This window comes from Osmerus mordax, chromosome 16, assembly GCF_038355195.1.
Source record: "Osmerus mordax isolate fOsmMor3 chromosome 16, fOsmMor3.pri, whole genome shotgun sequence".
Taxonomy (NCBI): domain Eukaryota; kingdom Metazoa; phylum Chordata; class Actinopteri; order Osmeriformes; family Osmeridae; genus Osmerus; species Osmerus mordax.
Genome location: NC_090065.1, coordinates 5,454,862 through 5,476,779, shown reverse-complemented (window position 1 = coordinate 5,476,779; position 21,918 = coordinate 5,454,862). Strand labels below are relative to the sequence as shown.

At 48.4% G+C, this 21,918-nt stretch overlaps 1 protein-coding gene across 1 annotated transcript in view; it reads right to left on the bottom strand.

Moving 5' to 3' along the window:
* zswim5 (zinc finger, SWIM-type containing 5) overlaps positions 1–21,696 on the bottom strand; it is a 37,074-nt gene extending 15,378 nt beyond the window's left edge. The window contains exon 1 of the mRNA XM_067253719.1: positions 21,195–21,696. Coding sequence (XP_067109820.1) covers positions 21,195–21,696 — 502 coding nt within the window. The remainder of the gene's footprint in view (positions 1–21,194) is intronic.
* Between the last annotated feature and the right edge of the window lie 222 nt (positions 21,697–21,918).

Below are 21,918 nucleotides of genomic sequence, written 5' to 3'. Positions count from 1 at the left end.
GTGGGTGTGTGTGAGGTGGGATGGGACTATAAGTACATACAGATGTCCCGCTTGAGATAAAAGCAGGCAACACTTCAACTGGGGGCTGACAGTATGAGAGGGAGGGAAGGAGGGAAGGAGGAGGAAGAGAGGAGGGAGAGAGGAGAGAAGGAGGGCAGGAGGAGGGAGAGAGGAGGAAGAGAGGAGAGAAGGAGGGCAGGAGAGGAGGGGAGGATATCCACTTATTGTTATATTTGTTCAAGGTTTTCATGGGGTCTAATCAGAAAGCAGACAGTGCATGCAGACTGAGTGACATAGCCTTCACTCCGGGCAATGGAAGCCATCGTGGCTCCAGACCAGGCTGTGTTAAGAGGAGACAGATATGATGGACAACTCCTTACAGCGCTGGACCCGCCAGACACGGGCCTGAAAACAATAGTATGGTCGCCTTGGACCCCAAGCAAAAGAATTGCTTAGTTTAGTCGATAGAAAGAAGCAGAAGCACTTGGGAGTGTGTGTGTGTGTGTGTGTGTGTGTGTGGGGGGGGGGGGTCTATAGAAACCTGGCCTATCTCTGCTTTGGGCAAACCTCTTAACTCAAGGCTAAATAGAAGATAAGAATCTTGTTTTCAGGGCGATGGTTTGCTCTGCGTGCGTGTCGTGTGTGTCGAACGTGTCCCGAGGCCTCGGCCCAGCCTCAGTGAGCTAGCTGTTGGCCCTAGCCCTGAGGAGGAGGCCAGCCCCAGCCACACACAGCTCCTAAGAGAAGCTGACAGCTTCCAAAGGTCACCAGGCTGGGTCGACCCTCCAATTACTGATCCGTCAGGTCAGTCCTGCCCATCCACAGCAGCCCGGGACCAGCCCTCGTCTCCCTCGGGCGCCACCCCCCCCCCCCCCCCCCCCACCCCACCCCCCCCACACACACACCAACGTCTCCACGCCACTTTGGCCTTTCGTCCACCAACGATGCTCTTCACATGGGAAGATTGCGATTAATATGCAAACACACAAGGAGCCATCTGCTGTCTTGCAATTGACAAGACTCAAGGCTGAGCAGCGGTACGGGCGACACAATGCCCCTTTAGAGGAGACGGGAGTGTGTGTTTGTTCATCAAGCACAGTCTGCGAGGCTAGATAAGTGTGCATTAAGAGGCTTATATTTCATACCGAGTCGCAGAGGAAAAATAAAATTTTCTCGGCATCAAGCACTGAGAAGCATGAAGACTGGCAAGAGGCTGAAGCAGAGGTGTGGTTTGTAGAGTGTGTGTACGCATAGAGAATAAAGCACAAAGCTAAACATTTGTAGCCGCTATCTAATCACTTGATTTGCTAATTGGCGTCTTGCAACCCTTGTTTACTCTGCATTAAGCCTGACTCAGATGTAAATGAAAAAAAAATAAGTTAACAAGAGGAAAACAACAACTTCAAGGACATGTGAAGCGTGCAAATGTCTGAATTAGATTTTTCTGCCTCCGGCCTCCCTTTCTCCCTTTCTCCCTTTCTCTCTCTCCCTCTCTCCCTCTCTCCCTTCTCTCCTCCTCCCTACCTCCCCATCTCCCCTCCATGTGCAAACGGAATCATTTCTCTCCTCAGACAATCATTCCTAATGAAGGCAGACGCTTGCGTCAAATTTGCAGCTGACACCGTCACTGGGCCATTAACAAAGCTGCAATCACCAATCTGCACACACACCCACTCGCATGCATGCATGCAGCCCAAACACGGGGTCTTATGGTTGACTTCATCAAACGCTCGTCAAGCCAGGACAACATATGGAGGCAGGACAAAAAGCAGAGGGGCCGTGGCAGCACAAAGGAGGCATGCATCACCCCGTCAGGCCGCTTTGTCTGCCAGGGCCTGGCATTCACGATGTCACTGGGGCTGGGGACGGTGGCTGGGAGCTGGGACACCCCCCACCCCCCCAGCGAAGGTGTTCTCCCCCAGAGACTGATTTGAATCAGCTGACAACAACCGGCAGCACTAATTGGAAACTTCTCCTGATTGAATCCCCCATCCGTCCAACCACACTGAGCCCGGATCTCCCACCATTGTCTCACTACTGTCTCTCTCTCTCCACCCCCCTCCCTCCCTCCTCAACTCCCTGTCGTATGAGCTGGCATGCACACCCAGAAGCACCCCTCTCCGTGGTGAGTCTTAATCTGGACGTGACCTGCTTTATTCCCCCCGCGCCGGCTGCCCACTGGGCCGCCATTCACAAGCCCCCCTTTGTTCTCCGTGGGCCTGTCTAGGCCTCAGGCAGGGGCCTCGCCTGCTATTGTTGCCCACAAAGCCTGAGCAGCGGTTAGCAGGCGTCAGCTTGGAGGCAGGCCGGCAGGCAGAGCGGAGCTGATGTTTTTGGCTGGGACTCCTCTGCTTCGCTGCTACGGCTAGCAGAGATAAGCTAAGACAGGAAATGAAGAGATATGACAGGAAGGAGATGGGAGTGAGATAGGAGGGAACAGTAAAGGGGCTGTGGGCGGGGGGGGGGGGGGGGGGGGTACCATGGAGGACAGCATTGACTGAACTTGGAATATAATCGCTGGCATGACCTAGCAGCGTGTTGGAATTGGATGCTAAGCTGTGTGAGGTGGAGGGAGGCTTGAACAAGGAGAGCTGGGATAGGCATTGGAGCTTCATGGTCAACAGAACAGCCAGATCGATGGGTTACATGGAGAGGAGCATTCAGACTGGTCTCATTACATCATCAAATGTTGTTTGCTAAATCTGTCATGAAACTCTAAATATCTACAAAATATTTTGGCACTGCAGTGCCCTCTGACCTCAACCAGTCAGTAAAACAAACAAGGTCAATGTCTTTGTGATATGGTAGATTTTGATTCTTTATCTGGAGCTTCTATGATTTAAAGATTAAACTGGGGATTTATTCTATGACAGGAGGTCTATTTTTAGAGCTAAAAAGAACTGACCACAATAACCTGCAGGACAAGGGATGAAACAGTCTAGCTTAGTTAAGCAGCCATAAAGCCAGCCAGCCAGCCATCCATCCAGTCAGCCAACCAACTAGAAGCACAATCACGGAATAATGTCAACCGTTCACACATGCGCACGCACCACAGCATAAAGGGCCCGGGCTTAGTAAACAATGCAACACAATGCTCTTTGGCTGGGGCTCTGTTGACAAAGAAAGAGCCTATCGCTAGACTGCCATTCATTCACATGGCTGTGACAAGTCTGAAAAGAGCAGCTCAGCCAGTGACAGAGGCCTGTAAGGCAAGCGCTGAGGGACACACAATGCCAGACGTAGGGGGGGGTTCAATAGACCACCACCCATAAGAGTCACATTCCACACCGAGAGAAGGAAGGGGAGATTCAATGGTGGAGGCGTGTGCGTGTGTGAGACAGAGATAGAGAGACAGAGAGAGAGACAGAGAGAGACAGAGAGAGAGAGAGAGAGAGAGAGAGAGAGAGAGAGAGAGAGAGAGAGAGAGAGAGAGAGAGAGAGAGAGAGAGAGAGAGAGAGAGAGAGAGCAGTGTGTAACAATTCAGTCTTCTTTTGCCAGCTTTCATTCCATTTGTTTCACACAGATGAATCTCCATTGTGCAAGAATATCGTATGTGTGCGCACGTATGTGTGTGTGCTGTGTGTGTGTACACACGAGTGCGTGTGTATACGAGGGACCGGGCCCTGCCCAAGGAGTTTCATTCAGAGTTACACAGAGGCTTTATGTCATCACCGCTAGGGGATTGAGGGGCGAGTGAAGGATGAGGCTAGCATTCTCTGCCCGTCATCCCAGGCTGCCTGGATGGCTAGGCCCAGCCCACAGACAATGGGCTGGATACACCAGCGGAGAAAGATTACTTGAGACTAAACCAACAATGATGCTCTGCAGGCCTAGCAGTGTGGACTATAATAGCGCAGTAACAACAGGCTGAGCTGCGATGGAAGCCCCAATGCTAAGCCTGTGGGTGTCATACTGAAACCCTCTGAGTTTGCAACACAGCGAATGAGGCGGGACACTGGCAAAGGACGCAATCAGAAGGCTTCTACCAAAGTTTACTGCTTCAGAAGAATTGGCATTGATATAAGTGCAATAAAAATAGCCTGGACGAGCAGAGCCGTTGAAGTTGCTGGACAGCCGTGGGTTGTCGTACAATGGGCATCTGATTAATAAGGATGGCTGCATATTAGAGAGAATGACGAGGAAGGAAAGGGCCTTCTGAAAGGCACTTAAACACAAATTATGTAGATTTAAACACTGCATTGGTCACAGGGGGACACCCACATGAATATTCATGAGGCTACACTTCAGACTCACCTATGCGAGGGTCACCGCAGAGACTGTGCTAGCCAATCACCTTCTCTGAATTAGCTTGCACCCTCCTCTCCACTGAATAATAAGACAGACAGGTTCCTCTTGAGATCTGCTATCTTTAGCTTGTATCAGCCTTCCTCGGGTGTGCGGGGTGGCTCTCTGAATGGCACAAGCCTGAGGAGCGACCTTGCTTGTGACCTGTGTTATCAGGACCTTCGGACATGGGGCTAACCCAGTCTTGTGACTGTGGAGTCAAGCTTGGTTGCCTACACATCTGAGACTACAACCTAAACATTCAAAAGAATGGCAGGCCTGGCTAGGATTCGAACCGGTTTACAATACAGGACTGTTGACCCTTCTTTTCTTGTTCGTCCCCTCTCTCTTCACTTAGCAAGGTCGTTTCCATCCCAGAGACAACAGAGAGCGAGAGAAAGAAAAGGCCAACGACAATGTGTATGGTGGTCTGAATGCAGAGCACACAGTAACAAAGCAGGGAAAGAGCCAGCTGCTCTGGTACGCTTTGGCACAGGCCACCTCTGTCCTTGGCATAGCACGGTTCCCCTCCAGTCTCTCCAGGTACAGAAAAGCCTGCTTTGAGAGGGTTGACATTCCAGCAAGGTTTCTTTTCATCTTTCCTGTGAGAAGTGTTTTTTTTGTTAGTTTTTTTTACAATGACTGAAGTTTCTCTTTAATTGAACCAAGTGAAAAGAAGTGTCATACAAAGCACTGTTTTTACACTCTGACGAAGTATTTGTTTTATTTGCTTGGAGAAAAGGCACAAGGAATGTTGTTCACTGAAAGTTCTTCTTTTCGCTTCTGAGTGACTGAGAGGCCTTGGCTAAAGAAAGAGAGGTTTCTGGCATCGTGCCTTCTTCCACTCTCCTATTAGAAAGTAGGGTTGTTTTTACCTCAGTCTTCTGATTACAGGGCTGAGCACAGGCTGGCATGCTGTAGACAAACACTGACCACTCCAGGAACAACAAACACAACTAATTGAGCTACCAGAGGGTGTAGTGAGCGCTAACAAAGTGGATTCATACAGTGAGCTAGCACAATGTAGAGATGCTAGCATACACCATGCTGTAGGCTTTCGCTGGCTAACAGAGGAAGTTGCCACCTCTATTATAATGTAATATTATTTTAGCACTACTTACAGTAAACATATGCTAAAAAAAACAAACAAATCATGCTAGCAGAGAATGTCTGTAATGATTCCACATTCTATATTCCTCTATGCCTAATTCTCTCTACCCTGGGCTGCCACCCTTGAAGTTTAATTCACTCTCTCTCTTCTGAATGCAGGGAAAATGTTATGCAGTAAATATCCTCAGAAGGAGTTTGAGGGAGTTTCCACAATCATTCATTCCTTCACTTCAAACCCATGGGGGGACGGATGACTCCACACTTTAGAGAAAGCAGAATTGCAACAGCAAGCCTCTCAAATGACTAACTGTCATCATAGCTGTACAGTCATTGAACAGAGATCTCTGCCAGTAAACAATGGCGTGGCTGTGTTCAGCTTCTAAGGCTCGTTTCAGACCTTCAGTCTCGATCCGCCTGTATCAGCATGTAGGCTAGCTAGTTTACAGCACCGGCGGCTACGATGATCCGACCCACACAAAAGGAGGAACTGACATCACACGGAGGAATGTGGCTGAGGTGTGGGGATTGTGAAACTCCCTTCTCGATGCCATACTAATACTATAGCTGACTAACCAGCGACAACCACAGAAGCCCCACCTCTGGCTTCTTTGCCGTTCTAACACGCACCCAGGCAGACCAGCAGATGAAGGGTTAATCCACGCGTGAAAGGGGGGAGGAGAGAGCGATTTCACAACGTGATTAAATGGTTTGAAAAAAATCTCCAAATAACCGCCACCTCATGGAAAACCTCAATAGAGTAGACTCCAAAGTGGAGAAGGGCTCCAACATGCAGAGAGGAGCAGACATGTTGTTATTAGGGTGAGTTCATCTTTGTACAGGTGGCCTACCAGAGGATAAGATTAATGGCAGGGCTGTAGCCTGGCAAGAGGGAGGGAGAAAGAAAGAGAGAGAGAAAGAGAGAGAGAGAGACAGAGAATAAGAAAGAGAGGATGGGGGTGTCCTTCCTCAGCATGAGTTGTCTGCCAAGGCTGGAGCCTGGCAGATGAATGTGTGTTTGTACAAGGGATGGTATACGTGTGTGTGTGTGTGTGTGTGTGTACAAGACAGAGAGAGGGAGAGCAGGGGGTAGCGGGAGGGGGGGAAACCTCCCTACCAGGACCACGCGCCAAACACAATGACCCACAGAGCTGGCAGGGCCCTGGGTGGCTGTCTGTATGTGTGTGTGTGTGTGTGTGTGTGTGGGTGGGTGAGTGTGTGAAAGTGTGTAGGAATGTGCATGCTTGCATTCCGGGGTCGCACGCTGCCTCCCTCGCCACAGCAACAGCAAGAAGAGTGTGTGGACTTCACTGGGACCAAGGGAGAGAGAGACAAGGAGACAGAGGGAGAGATGGGGAGGGTGGGAGGGAGAGAGAGAGAGACGGGGGAGGGAGAGATGGGGAGGGTGGGAGGGAGAGAGACGGGGGAGGGAGAGATGGGGAGGGTGGGAGGGAGAGAGAGAGAGAGAGACGGGGGAGGGAGAGATGGGAGGAGGGAACAACGGCATGTGGGAGGGACGGCGGGAGACATCAATGAACGAAACTGGGCACTGAGCCAGTTTCCGATATTACAATACAAAGAGGGGAAGATGGAAAATGGTGAGTTAAGACACGGAAAAAGGGAGAAAGAAAGAGAGGAAAGAGATGACAGAACCAGACCGTTTTCCCCTCCTGTAGCAGCATAGTTGCTGTGGTCAGTCTGTATGCTGTTTCCTTTCCGTGCCAGGCACACAGAGACTATCGAAGCTGCGGCTAATATAGAGAAGAGTTATCTTAGCCTCTGCAGCTCCCTAGTTTGGGTATCATTACCATACCCTCTGCAGTAGGCCAGTGCTCTGGACTGGGTATTGTAAACCTATATCCTCTGCAGCACCTGCCTGCCACGTCACAAATGCTGACATCAAGTCCACAGAGGCGCTCTACAGCTGCCCTGCCAACCAGCCAGACCTTGCTAATCACTCACAGAGCCAGAATCCACCAACGCAGACCGGTAGCTCCCACAGCTCATGTGAGGACAACAGGGAAGACAGCTCCGAGGTTGACCTTCACGGATACAAAACACGCTAGCACACACTCACGGACACACACAAGTACACTAACACATAACTCACAGACACACACACACACACACAGAGGAACACTAACACACACTCAGACTAGGCAAACTTTAAAAGGGGTAAAAACCCAACAGTACCACACCCACTATTTATAAGGTACCACACACCGACTCTGACAAGACTCAGAATCCAAGCTCAACGTGGGGGGCTGGACACGGCCCGATGAGTCAACACTTCTCCTCCCACACTCCTGTACAAAGCTGGGGCATGCTAGTGAGCATGCATGTGTGTGCGTGAGAGAGTTGTCCTGACACACACACACACTGTGACCAATGGCTAACCATTGTCTCCGGGAGGTTGACTTGCAGTGGGAGGGTACCCTGCCTCCCCTCTGTCCCCTGGATGCTAAGCACACTAATCCTGTTATCCACGTCCTAATAAGAAATGAATTAATGAACAGATTGAGAAAACAGCAGCTTCTTCCCACAGGGGTTCAGGCAAACAGGCAGGCAGGCAGGCAGCAGTGGGGCTGAGCCAGGCTGTGCTAGCATGCACTGTGCTCGTTCCTAACGGACAATACAGTTAATATGAGGCTGATATAGGGCTAACTTATTGCAAATGCTACGCTAACTCCACTGTCACCATCCTCTGCCCAGCAGTGAGCTGTTCTAAGCCTGAGCATCCAGGCCTGGTCTCTGGGCCGCTTTTGGTGGGCTGCTCTGGGGACGGGACGGGGGGGACGAGGGGGGGGGCGCCCCAGGACATTGGAAGGGTTTAATCAGCGTGTGAAGGTAGATCCATCAGATATGCTAATCAGAGATCTTACCTGAACAAATATCCTCCAGAGTCGCCTCACCCCTCTTAATTGGGAGGGCTTGTTAATAATGCAGGGAGGGAGGGAGGGAGGGAGGGAGGGAGGGGGGGGAGGAAGGAAGGAAAAGAGTGCGACTCTGCAGTTATTAATAGACAAATTAGATGAAAGGGGGATTTTTTTCTTTTCTCGTCCAATCACCATGGGTAAGCATGCACACCCACCCACCCACACACACACAGTTATAACCTAGCATGCCTCAGTGCTCCTTAGAATAGTTGCTTGGTAGTGTATTGAGCTGTGACTGTCCAATGACAATCTCAAGACAGATATACTACTCCACTCTGAAACGACACAGTCCGTCTTTGACCCAAAATGGAGTCTATCCAGGGGACTGCATGGCTGATCAGAGCAGAGACTGGCCGTGTCAGAAGGACAATGTGTAAAAGGAGAGGCTGGGTCTCAAATATCCCCTCTTACGTTGTTCAACCATTGACGGTACTATAATAGAAATCCACTGTCCTCTACTTGGGAGGAGGAAGGCCATACTTTGAAGTCGTGGAGGATACAAAGGCTCAAGGCTGCAGCTACAAAGACCGGCTCTAGGTTTTCAAACTGGGGGAAATGGAGAGGCAGGTAAGCATTGTGGTGTTACACTGGACTTGATAGATGAGGGGCTTTTTGGTGACACATCTGAGCCAGTCTGCTATTGGTCTATCGGTGTACTGGATAGGGAGATGGAGGACCTGAGGGAGAACAGGGAGACTGCCGGGGGAAACCCACAAACTCCCCAGATATAACCGATACTACTGGGAAAAGACGAGAGGGAGGGAGACACACACACACATACACACACACACACACAAGGAGGCACACAACAACATATGCACAGGTACACAATAGAGCAGTCATTTGTCTTGTCTCTTTTAACCAGCAGCTGTGTATAGACACTATTAGAGCAGTGTCCAGACAGGTTTCTTGAAGCTAGCTCGATGAGTCGTCATCTTCTATATCAAAGACATTCTTCAGCCTTCTCGTCACCAGCGAGGCTTGACAGAATACCCCAGACTTCCCCCCCAAGCAGTGGTCTGAATGTCACCTAGCAACACGCAGTATCACAATGCAGGTTCTGGCGATCAATCAATCCATTACATATAATTAGTAATAGTGTTTGTGTTTCGTTTTGTGACAGTGTCGCCCTGTCCTATCACTTGTCACAGTTTGGTTGGTCTAATTATGTGGACAAAATGGTGGCAGGATGGTGATGTGTGTGTGAGAAATGGGTCTGAACAGTTGATGAGGTCTGATGATAGTTCAGTATGTCCTCCTAAGCGGCCCTGAACCCCCCCCCCCCCCTCCCCTTAGGGCTTCCCGGCATAGCAAGCCTTTGTTGCAGGAGGGAGTCCGAACAGCGTAGCACACCTTTGATTTTCAAAGCCTAAACAGGGCCCATTTCAGGTGACAAGTAGGTTTTGCACTGGCCCAGGGCTGCAGTGCACGGGAGCAGATATTCAGCGTGGTTGTTTCAAGAACAAAAAGAATCAGTCGTACTCTGTGGAAAGTTACAGATCACTTTGAAGACATTTGTAGTGTCATTCCATAAGAATACATTTACATTTAGCAGACGCTCTTATCCAGAGCAACTTACAGTAAGTACAGGGACATTCCCCCGAGGCAAGTAGGGTGAAGTGACTTGCCCAAGGACACAGCGTCAGTTGGCATGACCGGGAATCAAACTGGCAACCTTTGGATTACTAGTCCGACTCCCTCACCGCTCAGCCACCTGACTCACACAACGGTTTCAAGCTACACTGTATGTTTTACATTAGCCCTGTCAATTATGTAGCGACTGACTCAGAATACAGAGAAAGATCAGTGAAGGGTTGCCCAGAAAAACAAGTGAGCTGGCTAATTGCCAGTCAGGTAGGAGCCAGTGTGCAAATCCGAAGCCGCACATGGTCCACAGAGAATGCAGACCTGGCTTTGACTAAGATGGACTTCTTTAACCAATCCTATTGTCTCATACCTATTCTTGACCGAAAAACCCCGTTCTATCGACTTGGAAAGGTTCTGAAAAAACGTTCAACACTGGAAAACAAGCCTGCCCAAATCAGCCGAGCCTACAGAGGGTTCCATCATCACCGCCAGCCCTGCGGAGCTCTGAGCGCTGCATTCCTGCTGACTCCTGTCAAGGCCTGGCTGAAACGGGCACAACGAGAGAGGGAGGAGGAGGGGAGGAGGGGAGGAGACAAAGAGTCTTCTGCTGGGGAGAGTTGGAAAGATCCTATGACAGCCAGATGAGAGGAGAGGTGGAGAACAGAGAGAGGGTGAGACAGACATGGGGGGGAGAGATAGAGAGATAGATAGAGAGAGAGAGAGAGAGAGAGAGAGAGAGAGAGAGAGAGAGAGAGAGAGAGAGAGAGAGAGAGAGAGAGAGAGAGAGAGAGAGAGAGAGCATAGAAGAAGACGTCTTCTCCCTGTTGGACTGAGGGCTCATAATGAAAGCCTGAGTCTCCAATCAAACAGAATTATCCAGAAAAGGCCTCTTCAATCACACACTGATTTACTTGCTGACGTTTTCCTTATTCTTTTTTTCCCCTTTCATTCCCTCCCTCCATCTCACCCTTTTCACTGCCCCTGGAATCAAGTGATGAAAAAACGATGAAAGGTAGCGGTCATGAATATTCTTTAAAATGGGTTATTCAGTGTGAAGAGAGGGAAGCACCTGTTTTCAGCTTGGAGCTGGTGTAGGCAGGGCTGATAGGGTAGGCATGGCCACAGGCAGGCATAGCCTTTCATTAGGCTGCCTTTGTGTGGCCTGGATTATCTACCATTTTCTGTTGATGAAAACAAATTGTGTATGGTGCTGCTTCAATACAGGGCCAGATTGAATCCGTCAATGCAGTGCCATGGAGATCAGTCATCTTCTAATGTCCTTTATGCAGCATAGGGGCTAATGCCACAATCATGTTCATGCAAGGATTTTTCATTTGGACATGGAGATGGTAAATTGCTTATCTGTTCAAAAGATACATATTCTCAAAACATGAGAAGGAAGCAAATGCATCCACACACACATGCTGTACATACACACACAAACACACACACACACACACACACACACACACACTGCTGCATGGAAACAACAACAGATGACTTGGTCACATATCACTATGACTCCTTCTGACTTCTCACCTTGTCAGAACTCTCTCTATATATATAGAGTATATATATAATCCCTCCCCCTTCCTCTCCACAAAGAAATCTGATTAGATCATGTTTAATTGCCTTTTTCATCTGTTGAGCTTTAATCCTATTGTTACAGCAGGCAGTTTTATTCTGAAGATAACACACACACAACACTTTTAAACACACACACTGGCAAATTCTGCTGGCTAGGCAGAAGAAAAGTGCTTGGTGCGACCCAATCTTTCTTTCTGAGGCTAAATTAAACTAGGTGAAAATTAGAATTTAAAATAAAAAAGGAAGAAGATCCACGTTAGGATTGCTACTGTGTAGGGGGGTGGGATAGTTGGGGAGAGGAGTTCAGGATTGAATTTTTCCCGTCTCCCCCCAAAAACATGGTTCCTCACGGAACCAGTTTGAAGGACCACACATAAAAAAAAACCCTGACCGGACACCTGAGGTCAGGCACCAACAGTTAGCGAGCTAGCTAATAACCATCATGTTAGACATGAAGGCCCGGTCTTTTCCTCAGTCACCCAGAGAAACCAAACTGCTCGGAGCTCACATGGAATCATTGATCCATGCAGTGTATGTGACCCGCCTGTTAAAATGTCTACAGCCAAGAGGGGAGCAAACTAATGGTAGTTATTAACCCTGGAGATCCATACTGATAGATCTAAACAAACGCACATGGTGTGTTGGTGTGTGCGTGCGCATGTGTGTGTGTGTGTTTGGGGAGAGGGGGGGAGGGTGGCTAGTTACTGATTGACGAGTGACCATGGCCTGGTGTGATCGGTTTATTCTCCCGCATGTGTGCTAGAAGGCTGGGATCAGGGCTAGACGTCACAGGGTTTAGCTGACCGTTCCTCTTCCTCTATCAATTGCTTGGGACTGAATGCTCAGAACTGGAACTCTATTCGGGTGACAACGTGTTGGATGAACGGACCTGGTGGATGAATAACTTTAGCTGTGTGCAATTTAGCTGACCAGCACAACCTGCCCGATCAGAGTCCCTCTCAGCAGTACAAGAGGTTTAGGAGACTCTCACACACACATACACACAAGCACACACACACACACACTGCAGTAGCTCAGCTAAGGCAGACTAACAGGCCTAGGGTAGCCAAGCAGTTCAGGCTGCAGAGAGGGCACCCTGATCCTATTATACCATGACAACGATCAGAATCCCTCGACTCACCCAACACACAAATGCACAAGCGCACACTTCCACATCTACTGTGGTCATCCACAAAATCAAAAGAGCCTCTGCCTCCATCGGGGGCAATCGAGCTGTGCTCTTAAATATTTATGTCTCCACAGCAACACGCCAGTGGCTCCTTTGAAGTGGATTGTTTCGCTATGCAAATGCAATGTACATAGTTCACAAAATACAAAGCTTTCAGACGCATCTATCTGGAGGCCCGCCTGACAGGAAGGAAGCGGATGCTGTCCTGGGGTTTCGAGGGCTTGTTTCTGGGGAGGGCTCTGTGAGTTCCCCCTCCTCTGCCCACAGGGGAAGCTGTGGAGCGTCGGCAGCCATGTTACTAAACGACATCTCCAGACGGCCTCGGCTGCTCAGGCACCTTTGTTTGGGTACGAGGGAAGGAGGAAGGGAGGGAGATAAGTGGGAGAAGATAGGGGCTGCCTGGAGAGGCCTGTTTGGGAGGGGCGAGTGCCAAGGAGGGGGGAGGGCTTGCCGAGGGGAACTTAAGGCGGGGGTTGTGACAGAGGGCGAGGGGCCCAGACCAGACGCAGCCCTACGGCTGCTGGACACATTAATCACGCCCGGTGCTGGGCGGGGCCCGGAGCAGGAGGCGGGGCCGGTGGGGAAGGGATGGAGATTGTCTCGTCTGATCCCATCCGTCTGTGTGTGCGGGCCCTGAGCTTCCTCCTTTGGCTTAACTCCATCTACTATCACTAGGCACCTTCCATGGCCTCCCTCCCTCTCCCTGTCTCCAGGTATCAGCCAGTGGCAGAGTGCGATGAGGCCCCTCCCTTCGTTTTCCCCTCGCCCGGGCGCTTTGGCTTTTTGTCCCTGCTGGTGGGGGGTGGGGGAGGTGACAGGTTAGTTATTGACTCTGCCCCCGCCCTTCACTCCCCCCTCCTTCGCCCCGCATGTCCCCCCTTCTCCTGCAGTCGTCTGTTCATTCATCTGGCTGCCTGGGAGAAGCAAGTGCCTAATGGGCCATATCAGCACAGCCACTGCAGAAACACACAGGCCTGTCATTAGAGCCTGGATTGGAAAAGAGGGGAGGAAGGAAGGGGGAGAGACAGAGAGAGAGAGAGACAGAGAGACAGAGATAGAGGGGTACTTTGCCATTGGTATTTGCATTATGTTCATTTAGTACAAGAGCTGGGGAACAAGCTCCCTCCCCCATACAATTATGCAGCATTTCTACAACCACCACCAGACTTGGAGGAGGCTATCAATATTCACCACAGAGAGACGTTCACTCCTGCAAAAACAGGGCTCACTTTGAGAGTGGATAATAACTCAAATCTACCTTCCAGCTACACATTTCTGGTAAACACTAAAATGCAGCTGTATAATGCTAGTGGACCGGGACCCTAACATGCAATAATAGCAGACAGTTATATCTGCAAGTGCTCCATAAAACAGCCCTCCTGTTACAACTGCACCAATTGAACAATAAAAAAGGACCTTTTCCCTGAAAGTTTCATTTTTTGCTACAGGGGTACTTGAATGCTTGAATGTCATACTGCTGCAATAGTGGAGCAGTTTGGCTGTATTGCATTTGTCTGGATTTGCAAAGCAACCCAGCCAAACAAGAGGTGTAGAATCTTGTAAAACCTAAACCAATTCATTCCATCTCCTGTAGGTAACTATGTACACCTAAATAACCTTCCTAAACAATCTGTTGGACCCATTTTCTTTTAGTCCCAGTAGTCGTGTTGCATGGTTAACGTGACAACAACACAACTAAATGAACCCCTGACAGAACACTGCCAGGTGTAACAGCTATTCTGGGTTACCATCTTGTTTACAGTAACGACGCTCCTTTGTCGAGGCGTGTGACATTGCTGTCTGTGGTCATCGCAATACACATGCCATATAGTGTGCATGACAAAAGACATGAATGTACACAGTACTGTGTGACCCGTTCTGCTCACCGAAAACAGAGCCACTCTCTAGGTGTCTGTTAACTCACATGGAGAGATAGAGGAGATGTGTCGGTGCTGTGGGCCTATAACATGGCATTTATAACATTACATTTATAACTTGGCATTTATAACATTCGAGGGTCTATACAAGTAGACACAATGAAAACCATGGTTACCGCTGAAAACTTCACAACACTTGAGTGAAAAGGTCAATTCTAAATGGCCTTTGAGGAGCTCGAATCTCACAATCTGAGATATGGACCTCCATGTACTTCCCCAACCACCAGGACATTCTGCAGCTTAACAAAACCGGCTTGTTCTGCTGCTGTCCATGTACAGAATGACCTTCCATTACACATCACCCAGAATAGAGAACTATTCAGAAGTTCTGTCTCCTTGGTCTACAGGCCTGGCCTTCAGTTTGAGGCTTGGAGCTCCCAGGCTTAGTTAGGACATCATGAACATCCAAGTGCTTTTGGAGAGGATTTTGTGTTCGTCCTGTCAATTGCACTTCGGGGCTGTGCTTTAGTGCAGCTAGCAGAACTCAGCCATTCTGCTTGAATCAGTCCTATTCAGTCATCTCTGATCAATACTAGAAGGTCAGAGCAGATGAAGACTATTCATGTGGCAAGAAAGACCAAAAAAAAAGGGATTCAATTCAATAAAGTTTTGTTTATGAGACATGTTCTCAGAACGGGCTGAATCCAAGAAGACAAGAAAAAAGGTGACAACAGTTGCTGGATTTCAACTAAGGGATTAATTACTGAGGAAAGAAAGAGGGGCTTGCATTGGGTTTCACGCATAGCTGCCTCAGTCTCTCTCCTTGGACCTCTTGTTGGTTATTTGAACCCTTCTCTTCAATACACATTATCCCTTCCTGTAGTCCAGTTGCAGAAAACTACGTTTCCATGTGAACTGGCAACACACCCTCCCAGGCCAGCACACAAAACCTGCTGCATAAAAGATGTGAACGCCTGAGAGAAAGACAGACAGAGAGAGAGAGAAATGATACCGTGTGATACGGCTTCTACGAGGAAGACAGCTCACCGTACAGACCGGGTTACGAGTTGATCTGCCTGTTCCCTCCTATATTGTGTATCCCAACCGCCCTTCCCTCTCTTAGGGCTGGCTCCCTCCCCTCTTTATGCTAGGCCCTAGTGCTCTTCCTTTGCATTTGTTAGGCAATTACAACCAAATGAGGCCATAACAGACCTATCAGCCTGTCTGTCTGTCTGTCTGTCTGGAGGACTCCTCTTTCAAGTCCAGCAGCCCTTCTCTTCCTCCGTCCTCTGCTCAGCTGTCAGTGACACGCACGTGGACAGAAGCCAGGCACGTATAGAGGCAGCACCCTAGAAACTCATACTAATCTATGTCTCACCTTCAGAACATGGCCGGGAACAACTTCAAACACAGCTGACGAACAATACACAGTGTCTATCAGCCATTCGGGAATAAAGCTCCCCAAGGGTAGAACACAAACCTATCTGCACTCCAGAGGGGAGCTGTGTTTTCGACATGAAAAGTACGGGACGTTTCTGATTTCTCCAACAATCGTATCTAATCTGGTTTCACTGAGTCACATAGAGCACCAGCAGCCACCTTGGGATAACATTGGCTTGGTGAATAATACGACCAGTCTGAGGAGTTATAACCACATACAACTGTGCTAGAAAACCACCACGCTATCACAAACGTATAACCGTTTAGATGCTAGCAACATCTCTCTCTCTTCAGGGCTAAAAGAGGAGTTTTGAGGGGATCGATATGGGCGTCCCCATAGCAGACATGTAGTAGACATGTAGTACACATGGAGTATCCAGTTCTGTTGTTGCCTTGACTTGTGTTTGAGCAGGCAGGAAACTGAGCATGTGTGAGCTACGGCAAGCCGTAAGGGGCCAACATAGCCAAGATATGCGGAAAGTGTTTGCGGAGTGTGAATTGTGACATACTGTAGCAAACAGAAGGTATGCAGGGTGGAGAGCATGCTTCTGGCAGACACCAGGCTACATTACAACATTATCAACATGGAACACGCCCGAGGGCAGAAGAACAAATTCTTTAAACCACCCTTACATTTTTCAACCACCCCCCCCTCCCCTTTCCTCACACACATACACACGCGTGATAAGACGAGGACACTGTAAAACACATGTGCTCGAGGCCCTTTTTTCATATGTGTGGCTGATAAACTCTCAGGAGAGGCTATCAGGTCGGAGCAGCATTTAAGCCAACAGGGCAAGGTCGTTATTGATCAGCTGGACGGGTGTGTGTACCCAGCTCATACTACAAAGACAGACGATTCTTCTGAGAATGAGCCGACACGTGAGACACGCAAGAAGCATGTTGAGAGAAGTTGTAGATAGAGCTGGGGTCTCTGTGCTGTTGTTTGCTAGTCTGAGTTGACACACAGAAATGAACTAGCAGGAGTACAAAGTCTTGTACTCCTATGTAGTGTATGTAGTCTTGCACCAAACGGTTCATTTATACAGAGACCAATTCATGTAAGTGTGTTGGCTAAGCAAAAGTGATTGGGATCTGTCTAAGAGCAAGGTTAGAGAGGAGAGTGGGTAAGAATGATCAATGGTGCATCTTATGAGATCAATACAAAGTGAGATCAATACAAAGTTCAGATATCAATTCCCAGAGAGGAAGGGACCAGTCAACCTTGCCCACTCTCCCTAGCTCCAGCCCTCCTGAACAAGGCCATGTCCTCTGGGCTGTCTGAGGACGCAGCCATCCAGCGCAGCAATGTCGGGAAGGCAGGTAAAGGGGAGTTGTGAGCGTGCTCTCCCACCTAGCTCCACCACATGGACTATTCCGCTCCGCTTAGTGCCGATGAAAGCTTTTCCATAAGCACCCCCCCCCCACCCCCCCCACCAACCTCCACCCTTCCCCCCTCGATCAAATTCATTTCCATCCTTTGATAAAGACAAAAACAGGCTCTTAATGGCTGTGTCCTTCAAAACCTGAGTGCTAATAAGTGTGGAGAGAAGGTTTGTTTTACTGATTTTCTTTGAGACTTGCAGGCATGGAATTAATTACCTTGATTAAATATTGTCTGTCTGGGTGATGGGAGACGGGCCGAATCAGGGGTCCCTTGTTAAACGGCGATGGCTCTGAATAAGATGTGTCCCGAATACAAAGGCAGAAATGACAGTACCACTCGGGGAAAGGAGAGCTGAGAATACCGTATCTAGGCCTCGTTAGCAAATGACATCACTGTGGAGAAACAAATTAATATATGGCTCAACACAACTCCTTTGAAAGCCTTGAGTGTTCGGATCTTACGGCACTGTAGATGGACACGTTATCCACTGTACTCTTGGATGGGACGAACATGTGGACACGTGAGTTAAGGTCTCCACAAACCAACATGTAGACAGGTGGACATGTAGACATATGTTTGAGGGGAGGTGATGTGTTGTGACTTTAGGTGAACCAAACTTTTCCACTTCCTTCAGTGCCAAAAATGGAAGGAGATACCAATAGACAGGAACATACAGGCACGTAACAAAGGCAGCTGTTCAACCTCAGTATTAACCAGAACTGATGAACTCAAACAACAACCATGTTTCCCCATGTCTTAGGAAACTGCAAATACTTTCCAAAATACAGGCATTACAAATGAGACGTCAAGTCAGGAAAAGCAAAGAGGGGATCCTACTTGGCTGAGCTACATTAAACCTTTGACTGTTCCACAATCAGCCCAGGGGGAGAGGTGGGGATGATGATGCCTGGCTGAGTCACCCCAATATGGGCTACAGGACCTGGCTTTGGTGGGGATGTTTGAGGTGGTGGGAATTTACCAAATGGTGATGTCACTTCCTATCAACCCCAGAGTAAGATTATTTAGTAAGAGATATAACATCATTGGTAGTCACATATCAGAGACTATTTAAACATCAATCAAACCTCACATCCCTAAGGAAAGAAAGCACACACCAGGGGAAAAGTTTGAAGTTGACTTTACCGTGCGTGAGCACAGGTCTAATCCTTTTGAGCTCTGGTTTTGTCTCGGTAGAAGTCAGTCACCCTTTAAAGGGGGATACCATGGCTTTACGCAACACCATACACCCTCACACCCTCACACACACACACAGCCCGGTTCTCCTGTCTGTGAACAAGGGTTTTTCTACAGCTGGGTAACAAAGCATGACCCAATAATCCTGAGGCCTGACTAAAAGCTGGAACCCCCCCCCCAACCCCCCCCCCCCCCCCCCGCCCCCATCTCTCTCCCTCTATCTCTGAGGACTTTATAAGACTAGCGTGGGGGGCTACACTTCGTGTGTGTGGGGGATGGGGGGATTACACGTACACACACATTTATGCTCACACACACAACTAGCTTTGATTATTCTAATAATGACTTAAACCCCAGGGAAGATTATCAGTGCAGGCCAATGCGGTGATTAGCTTGTGTTCAATAGCAGACAGTAGGCCTATGAGGCTATGCATGCCAGACAAAAGCTTTTATCTACAAGCCAAACCCCATCTCTCATCCATGGCCGATCTGCGCCCTTACATCTGCGTATTCTAAGACAACATACTATAAATGGCAATCCTTTGGGGTTCACCGACAAGATCTTGATCCACAGTTCACATTAACTGCCAACAATGTGGTGCAATATTTGTAAAGCCAAAAAGCAGAGTAAGGGATTTAACTTGTATTGTTCATAGCTGAGTTACAGCCCAGGTGACAAGGTGATGGGGCTGGCCTGAGAAAACAGGAAGAGGGAAAGAGAGAGTAGAGGAAAGGAATGTAGATGAAAAAATAGACTAGAAGTGGACAACAGGTCATCAGGCCTGGTATCTAGTACTGTCAGTGTCAACTGAACAAGGCGCAACAGGAAGGATCCAAACCCAGGACAGAATGGACTGTTTATTCTCCAACCCCACTGACACTACCTTCATAGTTAGCTTGCTAGCTTGTTACTTAAGCCAGAGAACCTTAAGTTATATCTATGACCCTGAGATTTGAGCAGTCTTTGATGACCTTGGGGGATCCTAAAATCCATGACTGTCTGGTAGGTCTGGAATAGTTTCCTGGCAGTAAGTCACTCAAATTTCAAGCTAAGAAGAGGATTCACTACCCACTGAGATCATGCTTTACCACACACCCTAGCAGATGCCTTTATAAATAAATGCACATTTTGGAGGGATGAGAAGGGGGGTTAATGGCCCCACATGGTTTGAATGTATTTCCTTTTGTGTGTTAAAGCCTATTGGTTTTAAGCTACAACATTATATTGATATAAATAGCTACACGTTATCTTAAACAACACATTTTCTACCTACAACCAACACAACTTTATATAATAACCTCAATACTACTTTTCAACCTAACGTTGAATAGAATACAAATCGTTGACTGGTCTAAGGTTACTCCGGGAGACCGGCCAAAGCTGCTTTATTCGGCTTCCACTCCTCAAAGAACATGAACCGCATGTGGCTCCCAACAAAAGAGGGCAATTGCGAAGTCCAGTGGTTTATGGAAATACATTATTTCTTAAAACACTTTCATGCTTAAACAGTGGTAGATTCATACAATGTAACATTAATTCGGTAAAGATCGCTACTCGCGAAACATCCCTTTGTTTGAAATTACCCCAACGGCAGTGTGGCTATTCTGCAATGATTGCCTTGGAAATGCGAGACGGATATCGATCATCTCAACTGGAAAGCTATTGTGTAGCAGTCAGACTAGCCAAAGACAAATGCCTTGCTTCCCGGCACAAATATGATTTAGTCGAATGGAAGGCACTGATTCATCCAAACTTGGCCAATGCATGATCGCACACGCGCAAATATTTTCTTCACTACAGTAACTACGTTCCTTTGTCCTGTCCAACGAGCAAATAAACAAAAGATATGGGATTTGGATCAAAGCGGATTATGTTGGCTTAATTATAACAAGAGACTCAATAACTGTCTTTGTCCTAAACATCGCCAACCCTTCACCAATACTAAACATAAATGAGTGCTATGATTAAAACAAATGCATAGAAAACTGCCGCTAATGGTGATCTATTGTATCCGCGTAGCCTATGCTTCATCCCTCTCCGCGCACTGAAAGGGTTGCCTTCAATAGCCCCGACGAGAGAGAGGAAAAAAAAGTGCTGATTGTTGCCAGCACATAGCCTGGATCGACTCAACAACGTAGCCTGGGCTAATTTAAGCGTGGCAAAGCTTGGGGGTTGTGAAAATGTCGATTTGTATTTCAAACTGTAGACTCAAAGATTATGCGTAAAAACGTAAAATTTGGTTAAGGAGCCACTAACAACGACTAACACAAAGGCAACGGACAGACCTTTAATTTTTAAACAGCAGCTGATACGGACCGATGTTGTAGACTATCCTTGCTCTTATCAAGAAATGTTATAGCCATATGAATTCGTAAAGCAACTGTTGGTGATAGACTAAACAATTTATTCTGGCAAGAATATTTGAAGCAGTTTAATGAGTGACATAAATCGTCATAATACTGAGTTTTCCTACTTTTCATGGTATTTGAAAACTTCAATAGCTTTCTCGGGTAAAACTACGAGGTGTCCTTCTTGATCAAGGTAATGGGGCTAGGTGCATCACATGTGGGTACTGTTATAAAAAACTGAATTTGTTCCACTTACCGACTTGTAATACATTCTCTACACAACCGGTCTCCAAAAGCCGGATGCCCCTACGGAAAGGCAGTCCATCTCCTGTGCCCCCTGTCCCTGTGGTACCCGTCGTACTGCTGGGAACTCCTCCGGGGGTAGACCCAGATCCAGCGGGGGCTCCTGCGCCTGCCGCCGGACCTTCCTCGCCGGCAACACGGCACTGAAACGATGAATACATACATATTTCCCTTTCGTTCCTCGGAAAGGACCAGTATACTATGCGGCGCTGTACAGGCTCTGGGATCCGTTCGAAGCGCTCCTCCACCCTCTCGAAGGCCCATTTCTCCGCTACGGCTTTTGCAGCGCAGTCCAACAGAGATTCCGGGCTACGATAGCGGGAGTTAGAAAAACCATGTCCAGGCCCCGGACCAGGACCTCGAGGAGCCGGGCGCAAGCACGGTCGCTTGCTTGCCGGGGGTAAAGAGAGATGAAGCGGCGGCTGAGGCGGTAGCTCTCCACGTCCCTCCGCCATAACGACCAGAATATACACTGAACGAACGACCAGTCTCGGATTTGCACAGACAAGCCTCCGCGGTGGGGGCTGAGGGCGGTGATACGTCACCACCAATAACAAACACCCCCCTCCCTTCAAGTGTGTATGGTGACTGTGTCGTCTGTAACTTTCGTCAGTGTGTCATGAATTGTCTGGTATTGCTCACCTGAACTTCAACCGTTCCCTAATTAATCTAATATT